Source organism: Epinephelus moara, chromosome 8, assembly GCF_006386435.1.
Source record: "Epinephelus moara isolate mb chromosome 8, YSFRI_EMoa_1.0, whole genome shotgun sequence".
NCBI lineage: Eukaryota > Metazoa > Chordata > Actinopteri > Perciformes > Serranidae > Epinephelus > Epinephelus moara.
The window spans coordinates 6,874,764-6,901,999 of NC_065513.1; the positions used below are offsets into that span (position 1 = coordinate 6,874,764).

The window sequence follows — 27,236 nt, forward strand, 5'->3', positions numbered from 1 at the left end:
GGCTGTTAGACTTAATGCGTAGTGTTATCATAAGGCTTAAATATGTTTTGCTGCTCCAGGCAGGAATTATTTTTGGTTAAAATTAGCTCTTATGATAGTTAAGGTTGCTGACCCCTGCTCTATCCTATTAACATCTGCATCAGAACCAGAAGTGGAAGAAATACTGAGATCCTTTACTTAAGTAAAAGTAGGAGTACCTCAATACCTCAGGTTTGTAAATATTCCATTAGAAGTCTTAAATTCCCAATTATGTGTTAATAATGTGTTATTATGATTACTGACACATTTCCATGTTAGCATCTTATATTTTTAAGCGTGTTAGGTGTAGCTCATTTACGTATTGTTGGGTGACAATGGAAGATACTTTCTGAATTGATTGTATGTTTTGTTTGTAAAATATTAATATTAATCAGTAACTATCTCCCAAATAAATGTAGTGGAGTAAAAAGTACAGTCACTTCCTCAGATATGTGATGCAGATGAAGTTAAAAGTAGCATAAAAAATGTGCACTTGAGCACCTATAGAAATATCTGTGAAATAGTTTATTTGTTTATTTAATAAATTGTTTAAATGTACTTTATGTTCCACCACTACATCTAACCTCATTGCTAGTGTGGAGGGAATCCTACTTATATTCAGTTAAACTATGTCCAGGTACAATAAAGTCAAATCCATAATTATCTCAATAAATGAATAATGTCCATGTCCTTGGTTTTTGTGTCTTTTCATTAGATTAAAGAAGCACTTGGTTCTTTAGCAGAGAAGAGTTTACAGCTCAGACATTTAGAGAATTTGAGTATTCAGCCATCATGCCTGCATACCTCAGTCACCCTGGACACAAAGGTCGGAGGTCATCTGTCGCAATAGAGGAAGAGCACTGTTCAAACAACCCTGGAATTCCAGGTTGGGAGGAGGAGGAATGCAGGGGAAGAGAGGGGAACTGGAACACAGCAGGGGGGCTTGGCTGAGAGGGCTGTCACCATCCCAAGCTTCATCAAATACTTAAGTGATGTAACTGCTCTCTGTCTTCCCACAAATCTGAATCTGGTTTTATAAATATCATCAGTGGTGGAAAAAGTACTCGAGTAAAAAATCTAATACCACACTGGAAAAGCACTCCACTACATGAAGTATATGTCCTGCATTCAAAACCTTACTCGAGTAAAAGTATTTCAGTATTATCAGCACACTGACAGGGAACATTTTATTTCACTTTCAGTACTTCAGGCAGTACCTGAAGTACTGAAAGTGAAATAAAATGTTCCCTGTCAGTGTTTTCCTTTTCTATCTGATGTTTTTGGATTAATATTACTGCTACATTAAAGTGACATTCTAGTGCTATAGATGTTTAAGCTTGTGCTCATTTTAACTCCTTTATGTATTGTTGGGAAGTTAAATTTAGAAAAATGCATTGTATTCTATACAATCATCATATGTTTATAGTGTGGCTGTACTGTGAGAACCACATATCTCTAAAAAGTCAACTTTACATTGTTTTCAGCTTTGTGACAGTGTGTTTTCCCAATGACCCAAGAGGGTTTTAATGAGTTTTTTTAGCTAAAGAAGTAGGGGAATTTTCTCAACACACAAAGGAACACTTCATCCTCCAGTTTATCACAAACGTTCATATTCAAAATCTTTTTGGAGATTTGTGGTTTTCACTGGACAGAAAGGGGATGAAAAACTGTAATCTGATAAGTAACTAAAGCTGTCAGACAAATGTGGAGTAAAAGGTGCAATATTTACCTCTGAGATGCAGTGGATGTCATTTTAGTGCCTAAAATTATGTATACAAAGTCCATCACTGAAAAGTATATGAAAAGGCAGAATATATAGAATATAACAAGTCTGATTTCACCACAATCCTCAGGGCTGACATATGACAACATACAAACAAAAAACTTAAAAAAAATCTGTTGTTAACCTTAATAAGCATTGTTATACACTTGCAATTGAGCTCTCCTTATTGAACAACATTAAGGAGTCACGTTAATACTGAAACAATCACGTGTTATGGTTACTGAGTGATAAAAGGCAGATGGTGTACTTTAATGGAAGTTATTCAGATGTTAAAAATGTGAAACATGGAGTGCGTCAAGGAAGTTGTCTTGGGCTGCTCCTGTACGCCTGTCCCAATACCCACACTTCCCCTAGAAATACCCACTTGCACTTGATTGTGCACGTTCACGTTTAGGCTAATGATGTCCCAAAACAGAATTGAGGTAGTGGAAGTGATTTCCAACACTTAAAACCCGCCCTAGATTCCAAGGGAGCCCCGACCCACACTTTCAACGAAGTGGAAGATTAAATTTCCCAGAATATTCTGCGGAGTCAGCAACGTCGGCAAGTTTTAGAAAACATTTTGTAACTGCATGATGGGAATATAGGCTTTACAAACAACAGCTGGTTGGACTAGCGTAAACTCATCAGCAACTCGGTTGAACACAGAGTCAAAATATTTAAACAAATCGACTTACCTGAACAAAATCGATCAGAACTAGAAGACGTTGTAGGTGCCTCCTGTTTTCAGCATTTCTTCTCCGTTGACTCATCAGATGGAGAAGAATAAACATAGCACACGCCACAACACAAGCGCTGGAGCCGGCATTTTCAAACCTGAATGACTACCGGTATCTTGCGTCGCTACTATGCATGACTTATGCCTGCATGTCGGCCACGCCGATTTGCATGAAATGGTGTCTCATTTCTTAGGGAAAGATCTCTACCCTAATATTTCTCACTTCCCTCATCAAGGGTTATCTTGCAAACGAGGGCACTCAATAGCAAGTGGAAGATTTAAGGGGTAGAAATGTATTAAAGAACGCACGTATCTCAATGTATGCAGATGACTCTACAATATATTTAGCAGAGACAACAATTAATGATTTAAATACAACTCTAGGTTGAGAGTTGAAGTTAGAAGTAGATTGGATCAACAGTAATAAACTTATTTTGAATGTGTCTAAAAGAACCAGTAGTGTAATTGGAACAAACTGTTCTCTAGATTCAAAACCAAAGCTTGAGCTCAGTGTAAATAGCATGTTCATAAAGCAGGTAACTTTTGGTTATCATAGAGAAAATACTATCATGGGACAAACACATACAGACTATCAAACAAGTAATTCAAGCTTTGGTTTGGTCTCACCTGGATTACTGTACAGCAGTTTGGTCCAATACCTCATCAGGCAATATGAGGAAATTGCAACTGGTCCAGAATAAAATGACACGTCTAGCTCTGTCATGTTGGTTAAGAACAAATGCCACTAAAGTTCATCAATGTTTTGGCAGAATCCCCCTGCATCACTACAATGATGCTAGGGGCCACCATTTGCATTGTATTTTGACGCAGAAGGGGTTGGCACATCTTGAGGCAGAAGAGATGAGTCGTAGGTCTTGTGAGTCAACTCATGTGACAAAGAAGGGGTCACTGTTTAGGTTTAGGCAACAAACTACTTGGTAATCTTGATATTGTTGACCTGAAAAATAGTCATCATCCTGCTGCTGCACAAGCTGAACTCACTGTTAACTTCTGGTTACCTCTCTCACTCCCATACACACAGAGAGAGTTGCCTGACAGCTAGCCCTCTCCTTCCAACTTCAGTCTGAGCATGATGAGGAAAAGAGGGCAAATCATCAATTTATTACATCAGCCACCTCATCACCAAATGGATAACCAAATGATTCCAAACCATGTAAAATAAATAACACAACAATTAATCATTGCAAAAATCATTCATCTATTGTAAAAACATGCACAAGTACACTCCCACATTAAAAGGCCAAAAACTGTTTGTTAATCAGCAGGGTGTGGTAAACTCTCTTGGCAATGGCCTCTTTTCAGAGTTATTATGTGCTAATGTAAAGGCCCTGATTCACTAAGCTGATGGTTGGCCTTGGTCAATGTTAGGCTGTCAGTGAGCATCTCTCACGCTGGTCGCCCCAATGTGTCCTGCGCTGTTGGCCCTTGTCGGCTTTTTTGTTTTCGGCAGATTCAGCATGTTGAATGAGGAAAGTGACACTTTTGCTCACTGGTGCCCAGTAAATATGCTCTATTCTTTTAACATTGGATTGTGTTGTTAACGAGCTAACTGGCTAACTAGTGTCAAGACGATCTTCCGTTTTCCCTTTTTTAATGACGAAGACAGACTACCACCATCCGCTGGTATCAGGCACGTGCACACATAGACCCCCAGTGGTGCTGAAGCACCTGCCCTTTTGCTTGTCTAAATAAGTGCCCTTTTACGTAACAGGACTTGTTTTTTCTATTTCTTTTAATAATTTTATAGTTTAGTTTTTAAATTTGGTCCTTGGCATCAATTCTTAGTTAAAAGTGTGCTGTATGCCTGACAACTGCGGTTGAGTCGAGCCCCTGCCCCTTTCTCTTCAAACTTCCTTGAGGCAGCCGCTTGCAAATCAAGCGCCCTTTAGAGCAGCATCACGTCTCCCTAATCTGCCGTCATGGACAGCCAGGTGACGATAGTGTTTGCCCCAAGCCTCCACATTGTTTGTCACTGTTGTGAAATTAAACCACTATTTAAACATCTCGATACAGCCAGTCTAACTTAGGCAATAACCCCCCATTAACAACAAGTAAGATAGTCCTGTGTAAATCTCCCCCCAACTCTCTGCCAGATTCATTTTCACCAACTGCCCAGAGCAAACAGACAGAGGCCACTTTGCTTTTCCACTTCACACATCTTTTGAAACCAAGAAAAAACTCAACCTGAAATTAATTGCACATTGCATCTCTGATAATTAATTTGGCATGAAAGACAAAAATGGCATGCACCTTGGTGCTGCACTGCATAAAGAGCACAGAGGAGGAGAGAAGGAGTGCAGGGCTGCACCATTCGGTTCTCTGGGTTTCTGAAACAATAATTAAACTTATTTAGAAGATAATAATGAGAGTTAGCACATGATTATTTCTAAAAGAAAGGAGAAGAACAAATTGAAAAGAGGAGAGCAAAGGAAATGATTGGAGAATAAAGTGAGGAGAGGAGAGGAGAGGAGAGGAGAGGAGAGGAGAGGAGAGGAGAGGAGAGGAGAAGCAGCACAACAGGTAAACTTAGAACTAGGGCTGGACATTCAATGTGTAAAAGTAAGGGACACCTTTGTAGTGGCCCCATGACCAGGGGAAAGAAGTCAAGAGGGGTCCTCCCCCAGGAGATTTTAAGTGTCAGACACTATTTTTATGCACCAATTTTTATTTTTTATTTTTATTTATCAAGTTCAAAGTCCTCCCTTCTCTTAACATGAATGTAAAGGGAAAACATAGTCAATTTAAGTAAACAGCTGCATCAATTATATTAAGGATGAAAACATCAGATTATAGACATGGGCAAAATGTTAAGTCTGTTAAAATATACTATTTGGCAAATCTGGAAGAAGCAAGACAGGGAGGCTCTATGCAGGAGTCTTGAAGCCAAACCTTTTAAGAACTTTTTAAAGAAACTTTTCATATCCTACAGTTTAAGACCTCATCACCACTTAGACTTCTAACTGGTTACATCAGCAACACCATTTAACTTACATGTACTACTATTAACTTTACATTGACTGCAAGAACTCCATCGACTCCAGCTTTTGGCCCTTTGCTGCATGTCACTCCCTCTCCCCTCCCCAGTCCTATCAATTAAAGGCTAAAATGCCCCAAAAATATCTTTAAAAAAAAGAAAAGAAAGCACAACCAAACAGTCTACCAGTAGTTCATGATAACTCCTTGAACAACTGTGTCCATGCAACATAATTCAAATGGACGAAGTGGGAATAATGGGATAAGGTGAGAGTTAGAGTTAGGCGTTGTTTGTAGGTTTGCCAGTTTTAGTGATTATGTTATTATTTTGCAGTCTACACAGTGTAAAATATTACTTGTAGGCACATTTATAAGCTGAATTAGTCTTAGCCTAATTAATTATTTGGCCTTTGCGTGATGAATTTTTATATTATTCTTTTAGATTAGCTTACATTTGAGCTATTATTTCCATGCTCTTGATCTTTTGATTTTATCCTGAATTGTGGAGCAATTTGTAAAGTCTGTTTTAATATGAGAGCTATAAATTAATTGTCAATAATCTGTTGATGATGGTTTGCAGGTAAGCCTACATGTCATGAATTAGTGGTACAGGCACTATTAATAGCCACAGCTGCGCGTAATGTTTACGCGTAATCACAGCTGTTCGTCATCACGCACCACATCAGTGCGAGACATTTTGTAAACTTGCATGTCTTCTCTGCCATTTTTGTAGCTGACAGATCCAGGGGCGCAGATGGGATTTTTGAACTGGGGGGGACCAAGCTGTCAGCAAATGACTAGTTCTTTGAAGCCTGTTTGTTGCATCTGAGCCTAACGTGCATTCACTGTAGAGCCAAACCCATTAACATGGTGATTCTCAATGACATATTGGATCACTGCATGGACCCACTAAAAAAACATTTAGGGGATTGTTAGAAAACACCACTTGGTGGCAGTAGAACAAGGTGAAAACCCAACATTTGACCCTTTAATATACTGTGGCAAATGTTGCCAAACAGTTCTATATTAAGATATCCAGCAAACACAAAGCAAGATAAGTATTCATTTGGAGTGGGTCACGTGACTGTCACAAAGGATGTAGAAGGTTTCGATCATCGCTCTGCAGTCCCCTCAAAGTGTGATATTATTTTCATACTTAATGCTACTTTTTTAAAAATTTGGTTGACTTTTTTGGTTTCTAAAAGCAATTTGCACACAAAGATAGTGGCAAGCTCAAGAGCGGCAGCTAACAGACCATTGGTAACTTTTCTTGTTCAAGTGACAAACAGGAGCTTGCTGAACTTGTTAAGCTAGCAGTTGCAGATGCTATCAAGGAGGCTATTCCTGCACTTTTGGAAGATGTGGTTGTTCAGCTGACAAGCAAGATGCAGGCTCTGGTGGATGCTTAGTTGCTGTATTCAATGAGAAGATGGTTGCCATTAAGCAGTACCCTCTAGGGCTGAAAATGAAGCCAACACAGAAGTGCCAAAAACTGCAGTTATGTGAATGACCACCTGAGGCTGGCTCCTGAAGCCAGTCAATCCCCATAGACCCCCCTGTTATGTCCATGTCCAACTTTATAGCAGAAATAAACATAGGCTGTGAATGCTTTCAGAATTCACCTGTTGTTACTATACAGCTTTGGGATTCTTTATTGGGGGTTATTCTACACACAGATTAGGTGTGCATTCTTCTATGCCAAAATAGTTATTCTTATTCTTATCAAAATACTCAGCTCTATTGGGAAATGGTTGCTATGACTTTTCTCATTCATATCTTTCATACTTTCTGAAATATTCAACATTTTTTCAGAAGTTTTTCCCATTCAAATGAATGGAGGGAATGTTCAAATTTGACACAAATTCAAGGTTTTTCAAGCATTTTTTAACCCACTCACTATCTCCTCATTCATACATTCACGTGAAAACTCTATTCTAACTTTAAAGTATTCCCCATCTTTCATATATCGTGGGTATGATTCATCATTCAAATCCTGTTCAAACTTTTTTTAAAAGATTTAAACATGTTACAAACATGGTAAAAATGCCCTCCTCAGGTTTTATAATGGGTGACTGTGGGACAGAGCTAGAGATCACGGCTAGAGTGTGGACCAGCTGTAAAAATCTTCTTAAAAATTTCTCTTAAACTCACTGTCATGCCCACAATTTCCATTCTACATACACAATTTATATGTCAAAATGTAGGAAACTTTGTGCTGGTTGCAGAAATGTTACTATGGAATCAAACACACTTACACATTTGGCTCACTGAGCCTCCAAGTGAAGGGAGAGCCATTTTTTTCCCATTCACTCCTATGCAAACTGAGATGAGAAATTTCTGGAAAACAGCTTATGGTGCCAGTTTTCTAACCTGTGACCGTGAGCACATTTTTGACTCCACAAATACAGAAAAAACATCTATGTGTTTGGGAGAATCTCATCTCTCTAGTCAAGATATCATTTTGACGATTAGGCTCACAGTTTGAGAATTAAAAGAAGGAGTTTGAGAAGTCTCATCTCCATTAAAACAGCTTCCTGCTCTTAGTTGCTGTCTGCCCCTCCTCCCTCTGCTCCCCCAGGTGTCCCCCACAGACATATGGGTGTGTGCATGTCTATGAATCTCCTTTTTCAGGCAGTACATCTCCGTGTTTATCAGTTAAGGCTAATCATGACTCAACTTTCAAACAGACACACAGGTGATTGTGATTAGCTGATTTGACCTCCATAAGTTCCTGCTTGTTGTTGTATAACTACTGTTACTACTGGAAGTGGGGGACTCTTCAGCCCCTTCTTACACATTTCAGCCAGCATTGCAATGTAGGGTCAGCTTTTCAAAAACTTCAAATAATCCACATTATTCATTATTCACACACTAATGGTATTGTTTAACATTTTAATGCAATTTCTTCAGAATTTGCATTTTCTAGGTAGTTTCAACATTCATGAGAACTGTACGAGGCACAAGTTTTTATTCAGTGTACCCATTTAAATTTCATTAAGGCTTAAAGTTATGCATAATTAAGGGCAGGGACACTTTGAGTGACAGGTTGTCTGCGAGAAGTCACCACGGTGTTTGAGTCAGAATAACCCCTAGCTTCTCCACAGTTCAACCCTGTTGTCCACATTTGGTCTGGCTCCAAAACTCCAAGAATGCAACAGCCAAGGTACCAAACTCAAGGCTTCAAAACAGGAATACACAAAACAATGGGTGACATCACAGTGGCTACATCCATTATTTTTACATTATCTATGGTTGCCATACAAGCCGGTATTTCAAAGTTGCATGGATTATAAGAAGAGTGAGAATCATTTGTTGGAGGTGGACAGCCAGTTTTCTACATCTCAGAAGAGGCTTGCTGTATGTCAGGTCCAGTTGGAGGAGAAAATGGCTGATGTGGAGGACAGGTCAAGCAGAGACACCATGCACATGCACGTCTTTGAAAAAGTAAAGACATTGCATGCTCTTTTTTACCTGTTGTTGGATGCCATTCCACAGTGGATTTAATACTGGCTTCTACTGAAATGGACTGCACTTGTATAGTGCTTTTCTATTCTTCAAACAACTCAAAGCGCTTTTACACAAAATATCATATTCACCCATTCACACACACAGTCACAAATTGGGGTGCCACCTGCTACTCAGTAACCTTCACGCACTCACACACCAATGGAACAGCCACCAGAGGCAATTGACCCTTTGCTAAGTCCCACCCCTGTATGCAGACTGGCCAATCATAACGTAGCATCAGACCAGGGTCTGACAACAACACAGCTGTGCTCCATTGACTCTAATGCAATTGTTTCAGATTTCCTTCATTTTCAGGCTGCTTTGGGGATTTCAAGCTAAATCTTGTGCCTGAGGCACATCATGTATTAATGATACAGATTGGAAAAAGATATAGGCCTACATTTCTTCCCTTTTCCAAAACCAAAATCAAACCCTGAGAAATGTAGGGTTAGCTAGCTAGCTACTGAAGATATAGCCTACTGACTGTATACACATGCTGCTCTTTAATGATTATAACAGTGAAAAAAGACCGACCCTGCTGTACAGGGACCAGTGAAGGGAAGCAGGGAATATTCAACCAGCTGTGTGTCATCACACTGTGTGCAGCTGAACATTGTTTGAGATCCCTGCTCATCTGGCGGTGGAGGTCTGGGTGCTGGCAGCGGCCAGCCAAACACCTTCATCTGTGCACACTGCAATGACACACAGCTGGTTGAATATAAAGACAACTTTTCAACACTCAGTACTAAACCACGGGGGAATTATTTTGTGGATCACCTCAGACTATATAGAACCTGCACTCATTCAGGTATCTTGGCTGGCTAGTTCAGTGCTTGGTGTGTGGACTGTAAGAGATGGTTTATGAGTTTTAAATTTAAATGTATTGACCAGTGCAGGTTTGTTTACAGTTTTTTACTTCTTACTGACAATTTATCTTTCTCAATCCCACACTGGAAGAATAGGGCAGTTAATGTTTTCACCTGCATGGTAAAAGTGGCTTACAAGCCTTTAATGATTTACACACTGAATATGATCCTCTGTAATCTTTTTCTTCACTCTGCAGTGAGATCAGCCATGTGGGAATACGATGTCAGCGCTCCCTACACACCCTCTTCATAAAATATTTGCCTCAGTAGGACCAACACAAGAAATGCTTTCTAAACTTAAATTTATTTCTGAATCTGTGAAACCATACCAAGAGTAGCTACATGATGCAAAGACATGGCTGCTGTAAATGATGAAGAGATTCGTCAGGTAATGAAAAAAAATTGTGCGGTACATTTAAAAATTCAGATAATCAAATAATGTATTACAAATTTGTTTATAGGATGTACCTTGGGATGTCATTCTATGAAGATTATTACATCTCCCAGTTGTGACCTATGACCACTTGGTGCCCTGGGATCATTTATGAATGTGAATGCCTCGATGCGGTTAGATTCTGGAAGCAAATGTCTCTCACTTTAAGTGATAGGCTTGAAGTTAGGATCCCACTTTTACTGACTTCTCTCTGCCTGCACAGTCTTAAGACTCTGCAGGCATGGGTGCAGCTTAGAATTTAGTTAAAGAGAGGGTACAGACTTAAATGAGATTTGATTTGGGAGATCAGGGGTGGGGGTGCGCATGAGCCGCCACTGAAAGGGTAGGCTTGGAAAGATTAACGCTATACATGTATGTGTGTGTATTGGGGCACAGAGGGGATGAAAATGGGGCATAATATATGATGTGTCTGTTTTGTACCTTCTCAGTATATATAACGATTTTAAAAAGCACTTTGTCGTGTTTATTGCCACCCAAGGAATGGAAGTCTAGGAGGTTAATGAATCTGAGAGTGAACCAATAATTAAAGCTTCGGGCCATAAAACCAAAACTGAACTGATCGGGACAATCGACTCCTTTCCAGAAGAGTAGCACCAAATTCTGGGCCCTTTGTATAAGCAGTCTCTGTGGGCCCCCCTGCCGTTCAACTCTCGATCATGTCTCATGCACACTTTGATTCTTTTTTTTTTCTTTTACAAAGTTAGTTTGCTTTCTCTCCTTTTCCTTTTTTATTTCTCATCTTTTATGGAACCCTTATACCCCTCTGGCTGTCTTCAGGGATGACTCCTAAATTAAATGGCAGATTAAACCATTTTGTGCCTCCAAGGGGTGAGATGGGCTGCAGAGGGCTTCCACAATGTTTTATACAAAAGTATTTCAACCAATTAATTCAGCCAGTTTTAATTTAGTTATGACACAAATTACTTAGAAATAAAAAAAAGTTGAAAACAAAACCAAAATTTTCATTCCAGGCTTTTTGAGGGGCCCCCCTCCCATCAAGGCCCCAGGTAATCTGTCCTACCCCCCCCCCCCCCCCCCCCCCCCCCCCACCAAGCCCCCNAAAATTTTCATTCCAGGCTTTTTGAGGGGCCCCCCTCCCATCAAGGCCCCAGGTAATCTGTCCTACCCCCCCACCCCCACCCCACCCCCCACTACAATGCCCCTGCTCCTTTCATATTGCACATTCACAGTCATTTGATCCATTGTCAGCTTTAAATATGGAAACAGGTCTATTTAAAGACATTTCCATTCTCCAGACATGGTCAACCAGAGTATGATTTCCTGTCCACGGGTTCTAACAATTATACATAAGCGCCTGACCTCACGAGCACCCACATAATCAGTGACTATGAGCCAGGTTATCCAAACCACTTTATTTAGAGGTCAAAATGAAAGTGAGCACACCTGAAATATATTAATCCATCATCACACATAAAAGTTGTGTGCATGTAGGCCATGCATGGCACTTGAAAGAGAAAGTCCGTATTAAAAAAAACACTTCCTGGGTAACAATTTCACTATTCACCGTCGTTTCGCTTCCAGATGAATTTAACTTACCCGTGGAGTTGTTTCCAAATTGTCTGATCATCTTACTGCTTGGGTTTCTTGACGCACCTGGCATTTTTTTAATGTTCCCAGGTAAGCAATGTTGTTCATTGTGAAAGAAATTATGGCCAATATATAAAAAAATTAAAGATAGTGGAAAACGGCAATGAGTTCCCCCTCAGTTCAAACCTCTGCCTTACACACACATTAATGGCTTCTGCTTGATTGCTCTAAGGCACGTTTTGCCCTGCATGCTGCTGTAATGAGTCTAGTGTGTGTGATCTTGTGTGTGTATACGTATGTTGCATAGAAATGGATGCTTGCCTGTCTGCACTGCATCGTCACAGAACTACCCCACCCCCTCCCCGCCTGCATGGGATCCATACCATAATACTCCTCCTGCAGCTCCGGATCTGAGCTTGTTATCTGAGTACCATTCCGGATGGATCCGGCATCGGGGAGGAAAATGGGAGCGTGTCGCCATAGCAACACCACCTGCCACCGCCGTTTGCATGGTATAGGGAGAGAGGAGTGGCGCAGCCTAATATACACTCAGTCTGCAGGGTTTACTCGCTGTAAGCAGCTCCTTCAGTTAGCAGTGAAGAAACAGCTTTTGTGAACCTCAGTGTGATGAAAGATCCAGTATGAAGCTGATCAGAAACAGGGTCATGGGGGTGCAGAAATGAGACACAATAACTAAGGTTTGTCGTGTTCCAACAATACAAGCTGCACACTGTACTGTCAATACTAATGACTGACAAAGACTGCTTGGCCATGTGCTAAGGTTTCTGAGCTGTAGGTATGGGAACACATGCAGGAAAAAAGAAGTTTTGCTTATTTTTGCAATCTACTGAATATTTGTACAGGTCAAAGATAATCTAAAGCCTTTTCAGGATTATTATACATTTTTAGAGACATAAAGGAAATCCACTGGAACATAGTAACAAATGTCCTGGGTTACATCACTCAGACATTTATCATGTGTTTACAGTTTGAATCTGAGTAAAAATCTGTTATTTCATCGATCAGCCAGAGAAACAGAACTGGTGTGTGGATGGTGAGTGAGCTTATTGCTACAACAGAATACAGTGGTTGGGAAGCTATCTGCCTATCAGAGATCCCCAATTCTAAGACTTTCATTTGACAGACTGTTTTGTGCAGACACCCTACAAAAAACATTCCCTTTCAAATCTAGTAACTTAAAACAGGCAGATTAGATCTAAGGTTAATGTAAAGCTTTGGCTCTTGTTTTAGTCAGGGTTTCACAGAGGGTTAAGGTCAAAATTACATTTTAATTCACTATAATTTGAAAAAAAAAGTGTTTCACTACAGTCAGCATACATTTCAAAATCTTGTATCGGGGTGACTGTGAACTTGGAAGTCACTTTAAGTTTCTTTTCATTTATTCACATGAATTCATAACCTACCTTAACTCTACATTCTAACATTCTGACGCAACCATGGCTGGATTATTAGACAATGGACCCCTGGGTACAAATCTTCGAAAAGGCCACTTTACCTCTCCTAAAAAGGAGCAAGACAAACTGACTTTGTGGTGGCCATTCTGTTTGTTGTTTTATGTGTCTTTGAAGTCATTTTGTGTCTTGTTTTGTCATTTTGTGTTTCCTCAAAGTCATTTTGTGTCTTCTTTGGTAGTTTTGTGTCTCTCTGTGGGCATTTTGAGTGACGTTTTGCAGGTGAGGGCTAGCGGGGGGCCCTGATGCTTTGGGCCAATGAGCCTGTGCCCATTCGAATTGTTCAATAATCCACCTATTATACGCAACAAGATTGAAGTACTGGGTACAAAAGTATTAATTTTGGCTATAAGCTAATTGAACGGCCACGAAAGCCTACCAGCTTATACAGGCCTAACAACTGTCCCGAGTGCAGAGCCCACACTCCCACAAAAGCAGCTTCAACATATACGTAGACCCTTTTGCTCTTAGTAAACAGCATTACATTTTTTGGTGGGTGGTGCTCGGCTGGAAGCAAAACATTTCTCCACAGACATTAGCTAGCAAGTTCTGTTGGCTTATTTTGTGTGTGTGTGTGTGTGTGTGTGTGTGTGTGTGTGTGTGTGTGTGCATAGTAATGAAGGAATCGGCCAGCCAGTGCAATTGATGAGTTTTTAAAAGTTTTTGGACAACACTTGTTGACACTGATTACACCAGCATCTAGACAAATCACAGGTGAACCCAGCTCTTCTTTCAAGGTTTTGTAGGCAATATCCTATGGGACACACATGGCAGTTTGAAGTATTGGATGTCTCTTAAGCCCCTTTTACACTGCCAGATTTTCGGGGCCGTTTTGCACGCAAGCTGCGAGCGTTTAGACACACAGAGCTGGATTGGCGAGTTGATCCGAGGTGCCGAATTTTCCGCCTCGTAGGGTAGACATATTGGCGGAACATTTTTTGGTTTAAAAAGAACGAGGCGCCCTACCACCACGGGAGGGGCTGTTGATGACGCCGCACGTGTGACCCACTGGTGGTGGATAAACAGCAAAAAGCTGACAGCAGGAATGAGCAGCTAGTAGCAAGAGGGAAACGCAAACCTGACAGACACTGTAAAGATGAGCAACTGGGGAGACAAGGAATTGCGTGCCCTCCTTGCCCTCGCAAAGGAAGAGGCCATTAACCGTCAAATGACGGGAACGGTGAAGGACGGGCCAACTTATGAGAGAATCGCCGAAGGACTGACCAGTCGTGGCTTCCCTCAGAGTAGGCTGCGTAACTGTTTACGTCACACGCTGAGCCACACGTTTTGTTACTTGCTCACGACCCCCATTGCCCCGAAAAAGCCGCATTCTGCATAAACAAAAGTAGGCAGGCGGCATTTCGCTGCACTCCCCGATTTTGTTTTTATACTGCCAATGCTGAACGAAGACTGATTGGGCTTTCCTGCAAATTTGCACAATTCCTATTTAAAAAGGGCTTTAGTGTGATGTCACCTCACTTGAATCGGTCCCTGGCTATTGTTTCTCCCATCACCCCCAGCCTGTTCCCTATCCTTTTCTCCCCTCCGTCCCTCACGGACTGTTTCCACCATTTAAAAGCTTGAGTTCTGCAAAATGTGGAGGAGGTTCCTCTGCTAGCAGCTGAATATTAACATATAGTGGTCAATTGTGATTGGTTGGATTCCACTGGGATTCACCGGCAAGAGACACACACAGACACACACCGACACAGACACACACCGACACCCACACACAGACACACACACACACACATCAAAACATGCATAAATTAGCATTTTACCTGGTTTACATGTCTTAAACTTAACATTTTCTGCATTTATGTTTGCTTGCATGCTCAGACATTTGGGTAATATCTAGCAGAATTAAGCCCATATATGGGGTCATTGAGTGTGGTCCACCTCTCCTATATATATACAGTTGTATAAAATGCAATGTATTGTTAGCAGCTGGTAATGTACATGCCATGGACACTTATTTTCATATAAAGCATATATTTACATAAACAAAGGACAGAAATTTCAGCCATTCAAATAAAATGGCTAACAATAAAGATGCACTATATGGGTGGTTTTGAAAACAGTCCCTAAAACCAAAAACACAAGAACAAAGGTGACCGCTTCTGAAAGCAGCGGTGGAAAGGCAGAACTTACTTTTGACTAACTGCTTCTTTGCTATGACCATGTCTGCTACCCAAAAATGTCTGCTGCTAGATCCAATAGTTCGCTCGTTTACTGTTTATAGAAACATGTTTGTTTCTCCTACATACTTGAGGCATGTCTACAAACGCTATGATAGTCGTGCCATTTTCAGATAAAGAAAAAGATGCAAAAAAAGTGAACTTGCTTGATTAACCAATAGTTAATGGCAGGCCACATGTAGTATATTTTAATAAACAAGCCACAGACTGTTTAAAATCGGTTTGTGGGCCACGATTGGCCCTTTGGCCAGATTTTGGACATGCCTGCAGACAGAATACATGTGTGTGAATGAGAAGGACCCAAGTGGAATAGTGAGGTTACAGGGAGTAGAAATAAAGAAGGTGGAGGATTTTAAGTACTTAGGGTCAACAGTTCAGAGCAGTGGAGAGTGTGGAAAAGAGGTGAACAAACATGTGCAAGCAGGTTGGAACGGGTGGAGAAAGGTGTCAGGTGTGATGTGTGATAGAAGAGTACCAGCAAGATTAAAAGGAAAGGTGTACAAGACGGTGGTGAGACCAGCGATGTTGTTTGGTTTAGAGACAGTGGCTCTGAGTAAAAGACAGGAGGCAGAGCTGGAGGTAGCAGAGATGAAGATGTTGAGGTTCTCCTTGGGAGTGACAAGGATGGATAGGATCAGGAATGAGTACATCAGAGGGACAGCTCATGTTAGATGTTTTGGAGATAAAGTCAGAGAGGCCAGACTGAGATGGTTTGGACAGGTTCAGAGGAGGGATAGTGAATATATCTGTAGAAGGATGCTGAGGTTGGAACTGCCAAGGCCTAGAGGAAGACCAAAGAGGAGATTTATGGATGTAGTGAAAGACAACATAAAGTCAGTTGGAGTGAGAGAAGAGGATGCAGAGGGTAGGGTTAGATGGAGGCAGATGATTCGCTGTGGCGACCCCTAAAGGGAACAGCCGAAAGATGAAGAGAAGAAGAAGATGCAGTCATGTTTACATCCCTTTAAAGTTGCAGCTGGTAATGTTAGGGTAAATTTAAGTTACTTCATATCCTGCTGGATAGCTTGTGAATTTTATCTTGGAATTTGATAAAGTCTTATCTGATCTTAATCTGTAATAAAATGTTGTTGATTATACTTTGTTTTATTAATTTTAATCTGGAAAATTATTAGTTTTTATTAAGTATCAGAAGATTGAAATATTGAATTAAAGTACCTCAAAATTGTACGTATATACAGTACTGGAGTACTGACACGTCCAATGTGTAGTATTTTTCCACTGTGTGGAAAATGGTCCTTGATGCTAACAGAGTTTAGACTAATGCAGGACAAGCCTGCCCACACCCATCAGTCTCACACACAACTTTCTCCATCTTTTCCAGCTCTCACCCTCTGTGACTGTAAATGATGACTCATAGAAGTGACAGCATAGTATCACTGTTCAAGATCAGGCAAGCATTCTGGTCATTTTTCATCTCTTTAACTGTCAGCCAAACAGAGCCCAGCTCCTGCATGTTCAAAGATTATATACACCATTAATACCTTTGTAAATAATGACAGCAATGCAGAGGCTAAAAATCAAGTCCTGTGGTCTCCTGAAAACGTTTGTTCTCTGCTGTGAGGTGGATGAACTGTCACTGTATTATTCCATGTCATCTATTGCCATCTTGTGGCCAAAATTAGGATCGGCCTCCAGTTAGTCCTCAATCAGCTTCTTTTTTTCTTTTTTAACAATTTCTAGTAGGAATATTGGTTAGTATTCCTCAAAACAACATTAAAAAAGATTCAATATAGCAAGGCTATATTGACAATAAATTAAATTAGATATATAGGCATATAAATAAAGAAAAACAAAACAACAAAATAATAGAATGTAATAAAAATAAATATACTTAAGGCAAGGGATCCTCACATTCCTGCAGTCAAACATGTTTACAGCCAAATGTACCATTGTTTCACAATTCATTTATATTTTTAGACCCTATCAGCAAATCACACAGCAGAGCCAGTTAAATGAATAAATAATGGCCTATAAAGCAAAAACATTCTCTTAGTCAAAACACAATTACTTAGGTTTAGGGGAAAAAAACATGTGGTGACAACATATCTTAAAGTGACTCACAGATCACTTGGTTTCACATGGTTCTAATACACCGACCACCTGAGGGAAAGTCCTGTGGTGGGCAGTCTTTGGTTTGTGACATCTATACCACCACCATAAATCAGATTATTCATTATGGCATTACGACATAGTTTTGTAACCTGACTGTCAACTTCAGATCACAACTCCAAAACCTGATCAGAAGGGCAGGAAAAAGTAATTGGCATTCTGCCCCTATCTCCTCTCCAGGAGATATTTGAGGAGACAGAGAGCAAGGACAAGGACAAGGAAGCAAGACCTAAAAAATACTACTGACCCAAGCTACATCCTTTATAAGGAGTATGAGCTGATGCCTTCAGGCAGAAGGAACTGCTTACCAAACTGTAAGCTGAACAGGTATACATTTTCATCAGTCCCACTATCAGTCTAACTACTTCAGAAGATTAAGAGTGTGTGTGGGTGTGAGGGGAGGATTATATACAATATTTTGGTGTAGGGCATCTGTGCAATAACTATGTATAGGGCTCTGGTGCAATAATTTTGTGTAGGACCTTTGTACAATTACTTGAGGTGGGGCATCTGTGCAACACTCGGCTCTAGGGCATTGTGCAATACTCTTGGGGTGTATAGATCTGGCGGTGATACTGACTGTTAACTGTAGTTTGATTGTACATGTGTGTGCAGTGTCGCCTGTGTTCTCTAAAATGTCCAAGACAAATTTCTCCTAAGGAAGACAATAAAGGCTAATCTTATCTTATGTTGTCTTATTTTAATACCGGATTGGTTGCGGCCCAGGTTACCAACAACTTGTTGGTCAGTAGGGTGCAGGTGGAAACTATGCTACTGTTGGGCGAAGGAAAAGAGGTGGAAGGCATGTCCAGAGGCAGCTGGAGAAGAGGAGGGCTGAGGTGAGAGTCGGAACTTTGAATATTGGCACTATGACTGCCAATAGAAGAGAACTGTCTGATACGATGGCGAGAAAGAAGGTAGATATACTGTTTACAAAATATCAGGTCCCACAGGGTTCAGTGCTGGGCCCTCTTTTATTTTCTTTGTATCTTCTCCCACTTGGTTCCATTCTCAGGAAGCACAGCATTCTATTCCACTGTTATGCTGATGACAGCCAGATCTATGTCCCCCTTAAAAAGGTTGATTCATTCTCCCTTAAGCCACTGTTAAATTGTTTAGATGAGGTCAAGGCCTGGATGGCTCTAAACTTTTTAAATTTTAATGAAAAGAAGACTGAAGTGATGGTCTTTGGTGGCACCTCTGTGACCCCCCCAGTCGATCTGGGTTCCTTGGTACAGTACGCCAAACCAATTGTTAATGATCTGGGGGTAAAAGTGGACGCAGATCTCAAGTTTGACAGCCAAATTAAAGCTGTGGTGAAAACAAGCTTCTTCCAGTTAAGGCAGCTGGCAAAAGTAAAACCTTTTCTCCAGAGACAGCACTTTGAAACAGTAATTCATGCCTTTGTGACCATTCGGCTAGATTACTGCAATGCACTTTATATGGGGGTCAGTGGGTCCTCCATCGCACGTCTTCAACTGGTACAGAATGCAGCTGCACGTCTTTTAACTGGCACAAGAAAGTTTGAGCATATTTCACCGATTTTAGCTTCACTCCACTGGCTACCCGTCCATTTTAGAATTTATTTTAAAATTCTTTTATTTGCTTTTAAATCTCTAAATGGTCTTGCCCCAGCGTACCTCTCTGAGCTTCTGCACCCCTACACACCCAGCCGATCTCTCAGGTCAGCTGACCAGCTGCTCCTGAGGGTTCCCAAAACTAGGCTGAAGCTCAGAGGGGACCGAGCGTTTTCGGTTGCAGCTCCAAAATTGTGGAATGAACTGCCGCTGCACATTAGACAGGCCTCCTCACTGTCTAATTTTAAAACTCTTCTTAAAACGCACCTCTTTTCTTTGGCTTTTAACACCACGTAGGTTGTTGATTTTATGTAGTATTTTGTCTTTTTATTATGTTTTATTGTGTTTATTTTACTGTACAGCACTTTGGAAACCTTTGTGTTTATTTAAATTGTGCTTTATAAATAAAATGGATTGGATTGGATTGGATAAGGCCAGTAGGAGGTGGGTTCAAAGTGTTCTACCATAGTGTGGAGGGGAGGAAAAATGGGGTAGGGATTATCCTGAAGGAAGAGTAGGCCTATTTCAAGGGTGTGTTGGAGTGTCAGACAAAGTGATGAGGATGAAGCTGGACATTGAAGGTGTGATGATGAATGTTGCCAGCACATATGGGCCCAGAGTTGGGTATGAGATGGAAGAGAGAGAAGAATTCTGGATTTGGAGTTCAATGAAGTGGGAGAAAGTGTCCCCAAGGAGGAGAGTGGTGATAGGAGTGGACTTCAATAGGCATATTGGTGAAGGGAACAGAGGTGATGAGGAGGTGATGGGTAGGTATGGTGTCAAGTAGAGGAGTTTTAAAGGACAGATGCTGGGGGTGAATTTTGCGGAAAGGACGGAAATGGCTGTGGTGAATACATATTTCAAGTAGAGAGAAGAGTACAGGGTGATGTGAAACAGTGGAGGAAGGTGAACACAGGTGGACTATGTCTTGTGCAGGAGGTTTAACCTGAAAGAGACTGGAGACTGCAAGGTGGTGGCAGGGGAGTGCTTAGTCGCGCAGCAACAGATTGGTGATCTGTAGGATGACTTTGGAGACTAAGAGGAAGAGAGTGAAGGTAGGCCCAAGGATCAAATGGTGAAAGTTTAAGAGACTGCTGTGCAGGGTTCATGGAAGACTTAATATAGGTTCTGGGTGGTAGAGAAGAGTAAGCAGATGGCTGGGCAACAACTGCAGAAGTGGTGAGGGAGACAGCTAGGAAGGTTGTGTGTCATTTGACAGGAAAAGGAAGAATGGTGGTGGAATGAAGATATACAGGTATACAAAGGAAGAGGCTGGCAAAGAAGACGTAGGATCGTTCAAGAGATGAAGAAAGTTGACTGAAGAAGAGGCGAAGCGAAAGGTGGTGAAGGCTAAGCAAAAATGGTATGGTCAGTTTTATGAGAGGTTGGACACTAATGAAGGAGAAAGGGGTTTTACTGTTGGGCTAGACAGAGCTCAGAGGGATTTGGAGCAGGTTAGGGTGATCTAGGGTAGAGATGATTCTGCATGTGCTCACAAGCAAGGAAAGTGTGTTGGGATGGATGAAAGGAGTGCTTTGAGGTGCTGATAAATGAATAATATGAGAGAGAGAAGGTTTAACAACGTGGGCATTGTAAATCAGGAAGTGTGGTGGATTAGCAAGGACGAACTGAGGGCAGTTATGAAAGGATGAAGGGAGGAAAGACGGTTGTTCTGGATTGACTGTAATTCTTTGGCCGTTCAAGAAACTGGCCATTTAAAAATTTTTCTGATTCTGACATTTGTGTCTCGTGTAATCATGAAAAAAAATATGTATTTGAAAAATGTCCCACTAGTTGTTGTTACACTTCCTATCACTGATAAGCATTTAGCCAGTTCATAAATCTGGAATGGTTATCTGTACATTTAAGTGAGAGAGCATGTTATATATCAAGTGCACCAGGGAGAGTGGTATTTCTATATTTCTTCACATATTTGGCTCAATTCCCCGTAGAACACTGTACTAAATCAAAGTTTTCATCAAATGTATTAAATTGTAGAAGTAGCCACGTTTATTCACCAACAAAATGTATTTTATTTTTGGTTTGAATAAGGTTTTCCTATGTTTGTAATTGTTCTGTTGTTCCACAAGGGTGAGCCACATAGGGTAAAGTTATGGGAAAATATCATCTTCCAGTCATAAATTCTGACAACTTGAAAAGAAAGTTTGTAATTTCAAAAATCACATTTTTAAAATTCCAAGAGTAGAGGAGTACAGGGAATGTGAACTTCAATTATACATCCAATCAGAGAAGTCACTTAAGACCAGAGAAACTCCATCTCTGGGCATTGCCACATTGTATGCAAATAGGTTCCTGTATCTCTGTTATTGCATAAGAGGCGCATGGATGTGGAGCTGAAGTTGATAGCGGTTCCTGGGAGTAAAGTACAGTCTATTGTAATTAATCATTTGATGGTTAAAATTTCTTGATGAGATTTTGATGTTTCCTCATACTCTGTTCCAAATAATAACTTAATCCCAGCCCTTTAGGTCAACATTTCAGACATTGGTGACACCCATTATAGGGCTTGTAGCTTCCTGTAATTTCTTATAGAAATTGGATATCAAACCCCCACATTTAGGTTTAGTACCTCGAAGCTTAAGAAGTGGCTCTACAGAAAGAGAAGTATTGCATGGAACTCCATAGGTTCGAAAAGCACATCTCAATTGTAAATAAAAATAAAAAAAGATAATCTGAATAAATTATATGTGCTTTTAAGATCCCCCAAAAATCTTAAGCCTCCATCATCCATAACGTGAGAGAGAGTGCAGTTGACAGCATTAGACCATGTAGGAAAAGTAATCAGTTTTCCACCCAAACGGAGGAGTTTATTGTGAAATGTTGGCATGTGAGTGTGCCACTGAGATAGTGATTTTTGTTTTCCCATATTAAATTGTGTATTATAGAGCTGGCCTTTTTGATGTTGAGCAACATACAAAGAGTGGCATGGATAAACCATTTTGGTATACCCTCATTGTTGGACAATAAGTTTCAACCGATATTGAAAAGTAAAACAATTATTTAGAGATTTTTTTTTCATGAACATTGTTTATTATTTCCTTTTATCTACATATCAGTCTGGCAGCTTAGACTGAAGCCATCTTACTATCCAACAAGGACACTCTAGTGCAGTTTTAAGAGTGTTTTATTAATTGGCATAAACCTTTGGGAATGGCTTTGACTACAGATCTAAATGTTCTGTAAGTGACAGGAAATTATGTCGTATCTAAAAAAGATTTCTTAGCTTAATAAATGGCCACTACAATAAAATAGGTACATCATTAACAAAGGTAATATTTTTATTTATCCAACTTTGACTTGAGCACCTTGGCGGTCACCGTAAATACGTCACACGCTGCACTTTACGACACCGGAAGAGAATCATGTGTAACCTGTCATGGCTGCTGTCGTAGTTAGCATAGCCTTTAGCCAATGCTTTTAGCAAGCAAATTTATGCTAAATTAACATTTTTCTTTATCGTGGAGTGGTTGCTGGTAGCAGCCATTACTCAGGTTTGAGACAACAGCAGTAACGTTAACGTTACGCTTTTAGCGCATTTGCTGCTTGTGAGCGCAGTGACTGGAGTTTGATAGTGGTGCTATTAGCCCTTCATTCAAAATGAGAACTGTTTTGATGGTGGCAGAAAAACCATCCTTGGCTCAGTCGATTGCCAAAATCCTCTCTAAAGGTGGGTGATAATTTATTCCAATTTAATATGCCACAAAGTGAGACTTTACCAAGACAGTATAACACCAGGCTTATAGCAACAGTAACGTCAACGTTATCATTTCGCTTTGTTGTTGATTGCAGTGACTTCATTACGACGGTAGTTAACTTGTTAAAACAACTTTGAATTCTGAGAAATTGTCAGCGGAGTACAGTTTGAGTCAGATAATAATGATTTGATTTTATTAATCCTGTCGCATTTCTTGCTTCCCTGTATGTGATCATAGGCTTAACTCTGAACTCGGACACTTTATGGGAGCAATATGTAAGATATTTGGGGATTTAACGGCGTCTGAAACTTCTCCCGGTTGCTATTTCTTTAGTGTTCACTGTTCAGGGATTTGTTTTTTAGCAGGAGCCTAATTATCCACAGAGTCTCTTCCTCTCCGAAAGAAACGGATGAGGTGTTTAAAACCGGTAGAAACGCTGAATAAAGCTGTTTAACTTTACAAATCAGTGTTTCTCCTGTGCTTTTTTGCACGTGGCAGACATGTTTTTAACAGGCATATATTCAATGGTGACATATTTATTGTCTACTGGAAAACAATAATTGAGTGAAATGAACCATGTTATGTATTTCATTTGTTGTTTTAATGGCTAATTTCACATCAGGCTGAGGGACAACAGTTGAAAATGAGCCTTTTGGCTAACACTGGCACATTTACAGTGATGTTGATCAATGTGTGTAAACTCTGAGAATAAATGAATAAATAAATAAGGACATTCCTCAGACACCACCATCTTTAGCTCATGCACCAACTGAGCTAAACTGACATCAGAGCAGTGAGTCCTGTTCAGCTGTGTCTGGAGATGGCACATATACAAGCTATAGTGATGAGCTCAAACTCCAGAGAGTAGCTGGTTGTGGGGAAGCAGTTGGGGTTTTTCTTGAGGACAGGCATCCTCAGGGACACAGGGATGGTCTCCAGACCAAAGGCATTGTCGAGCTCCCTGCAGGAGTGGCTGGTGTGGCAGCTGGCCTCGTGGATGACCTGAGGCACTCGGTTCAAGTCAATGTTCTCCCTGGTGAAAGGTGAAGAGCAGGGAGAGATCAGAAACAGGATTTTATTCAGTCATTTGTTCATTTAGTGGGTCAATATGGTAAGCAAGCAGTTGCTGTATAACTGTAGCATTGTCCTTGGTTAAAGAAATGTATAATCCTTTATTCTTTGTCAACTGGTTTTCATAGGATTTCTTCATCTAAAGGTTTCATTGAGTCATCAGGTGTAACAGATAAATTCTGCCAACAGTCTGTCAACTGTGTGATATCACATCAGATCTCACTCTTCATCACATCTGCCTGTGAATATTATTGTGATGCCATGTGACACATTTAAATTTCTAGTTTTGTCTGTCCTACATTTAAAATGATATAGCCTAAACAGTAAAGAAGTAGTATTTCAACACATGTGAGATGCTTAAACCAGTCGGTGTAAAATTTCTGTTAAGCAACTAATTTATTCATAGACTAACCCTTTCAGAACTTGTGTCTGGTTAGGAATAAGTGATACATGGTATGTATACTCACACGTAGCTCCAGGTTGCGATGCTGCGCTCGTTGATGCGGCTGGGCAGGTTGACCAGCTGGCTGTAGTAGTCCTGCAGGCTGTATGTGCAGAAGGATTCATCCACACACTGACCGCCCAGTGGCAGGGCCAGACACTGGTTAAGGGCCAGCAGGCACAGCAGAAAGACACGCAGCAGCTGGACACAGAAAATAATAACCCAGACAGCTCAGCCATTGTTATGTCTTTAGTTTTAGTTATTACTGTATACTTTGTAAATGCTAACATAATATATTCAAGACAGTGAAATTACATATGCATTTCTCTGTCATTGTTATTTTCATAGTTATGTCCTTTTGTTGTCGTTAATCTTTATTATTATTTTGTTAATTTTCGTCAATTAATATTCCTATTAATACTATTCGACTGGTCATCAGTCACTTTAATGCGCTGACATCTGTCATTGCCACTTCTGAGAGCTGTCAGTCACCTGTCAACGAGCTGTTGAGCTGTCATCTGTTTGCAGCTCAGTCAACGTGACATATCGTCCGCTGCGCAAAGGATTGTGGGTCACAGTAGCCAGAAGAGCATGCTGTATTGCATACTGCAAAATCGGACCGAATGTAGTAGAACATCCTGGTATTTTTGGCATACTGCATTTGACAAACTATGTATTGGGACTTACTAAATCTTTTTCTGGCATACTAAATAGTATGGTAGTATGGCTATTGGAGCACGCAGTGAGTTGATGATGACCAGGGTGTGCGAACCAAATGTGATCTCATTATGTATTGCGTAAAGTGCAAGGGCTCCGCAAATTGTCACATTACTTGATCATGCACCTCAGAACTTTTGTAACTAGGTGCCCGCTTTGTGCACTGGGCTTCTACTGATTAAAGTAAGAAGTGAAAAATTTTTCTGTCTTTTAGAAAGACAGCCAGTTTGTTTTTTAAATGCTTATAAAACAGGAGGAGGAGAATCCCTAAAAAATGTACATTTGAGTGAATATTTTGTGAACTAAATCTAATTTTTAAGGATATTCAACCTTTCAAATTTTGTTTCATTATAATAATTATAATTTGTGGTTCCAAATATTTGACTCCTTTCCTCACTGGGATTTTATAAAGGCGATAAAGTATGTACATGAATATTTGGTATGAGAGCCTATACAGTTAATTACATTACCCCCCTGGCATTGAAGAACTGCATGTTTGGTTTATGCTGTTTTGCCAGTAACACTTGTTGACTTTTGTTTGATTTATTTATTCTTTATTTAGGCAGGAGGGTCCCATTAAGATTCAAGATATTTTCTTCCAGAGTGTCCTGCTCAATATCGTGGCACAATCAGCATTATTAGTTTTGTTTAACTATACATAGCAAAACACATACAATACATAAAACAACACAAGAGGACACCTGACCTAGGTTGAGGACTATCTAAAGCAGCAACATGTTTCCTTCAGGGCAGTTTGTAAAATACCTTTGAAAGTGTTCAAGGAAGGGAGTGCTTAAGGTAGCAACATTTTGGAGCTCATTCCATACCCAGGGTGCAGAAGAAGAGAAAGCAGTTTTACCAAGCTCTGAACTCAACCCGAGGACATTTAAAAGAATACAATTTGAAGAAGGAGTGCAATAGTTGCTGGTGTGAAAGGACAAAAGGCTGCAGATATAAGAAGGTAGTTTACCTAACAATGCCTCGGCAATGAATAGCACCACATGCGTTTTTCTCCTCTGATACAGAGAGGACCATACTGAAGATTTGTATAAAATGCAGTGGTGAGTTGCATGAGACTGCATTTGTAATAAAACTTAATGCAGCATGATCTGCAGAATCCAGTTTTTTAATAGGATGAGGTTGCATGCATGCCCGCAAAGCGCAGACCTCCGCCGACGAACCCATTCATTGTGTATGTGCTACCGCGGCGCAAGAGCGCACCGCTCTGCCGCAGAGCTGAGCGGCACGCGAGAGGGCTCCTGGTGTCCAATAGCAGAGAATGTGGTGGAGTGTGAAGAAAAAAAAATGGCGGAAAAATTCAGATCAACAGCAAGATGGAGGAGAAAATAATTATGGCTGTGTCAACAGCAAGATGGAGGAGAAAATAATTATGGCTGTGTCCCTTACCTTGCTCTCTGCTTGCTCTGCGCCTTGGCGCGGCGAAAATCGCGCTCTGCGTGAAAGCCTCTTTAATACAGACAGAAATTCTGCCTTTCTATATATATATATATATATATATATATATATATATATATATACACTACCGTCAAAAGTTTTAGAACACCCCAATTTTTCCAGTTTTTTATTGAAAATTATGCAGTTTAATGTCTCATTGTACTCTGAAATGAAAGCATAGAACAAATAAACAATTGAGGTCAAAAAAGAAATCATGGAATCAATTTATAAACCAAAATGTATTCTAAACTTTTGACTCATCAAAGTAGCCACCTTTGGCAGATATAACAGCTGAACACACTCGTGGCATTCTTTCTACAATGGAAATCAAATATTCTGCAGAAAGTTCTTCCCAACTCTGTTGCAGAAGTTCCCATAAATGTGTGGCACTTGTAGGTTGCTTTGCTTTCACTCTTCTGTCCAGTTCATCCCAAACCAGCTCGATGGGGTTTAAGTCTGGAGACTGTGCTGGCCACTCCATGTTTTCAAGCTTACCATCTTGTTCTTTTTTCCTGAGGTAGTTCTGGCATAGCTTGGACGTATGTTTTGGGTCATTATCTTGCTGTAGGA

At 40.4% G+C, this 27,236-nt stretch overlaps 1 protein-coding gene across 3 annotated transcripts in view; it reads left to right on the forward strand.

The window, feature by feature from the left end:
• top3b (DNA topoisomerase III beta) overlaps nt 1-27,236 on the forward strand; it is a 70,209-nt gene that overhangs the window by 14,064 nt on the left and 28,909 nt on the right. The window contains exon 1 of one of the 3 annotated variants that reach the window (XM_050050265.1): nt 22,614-22,953. The exons of 1 other annotated variant lie outside the window; for it this stretch is intronic. In XM_050050265.1, coding sequence (XP_049906222.1) covers nt 22,884-22,953 — 70 coding nt within the window. In that variant the 5' untranslated portion in view covers nt 22,614-22,883. Of the gene's footprint in view, nt 1-22,613; nt 22,954-25,955; nt 26,173-27,236 lie in introns of those variants that run through there. One more of the 3 variants, XM_050050267.1, reaches the window with a different exon arrangement.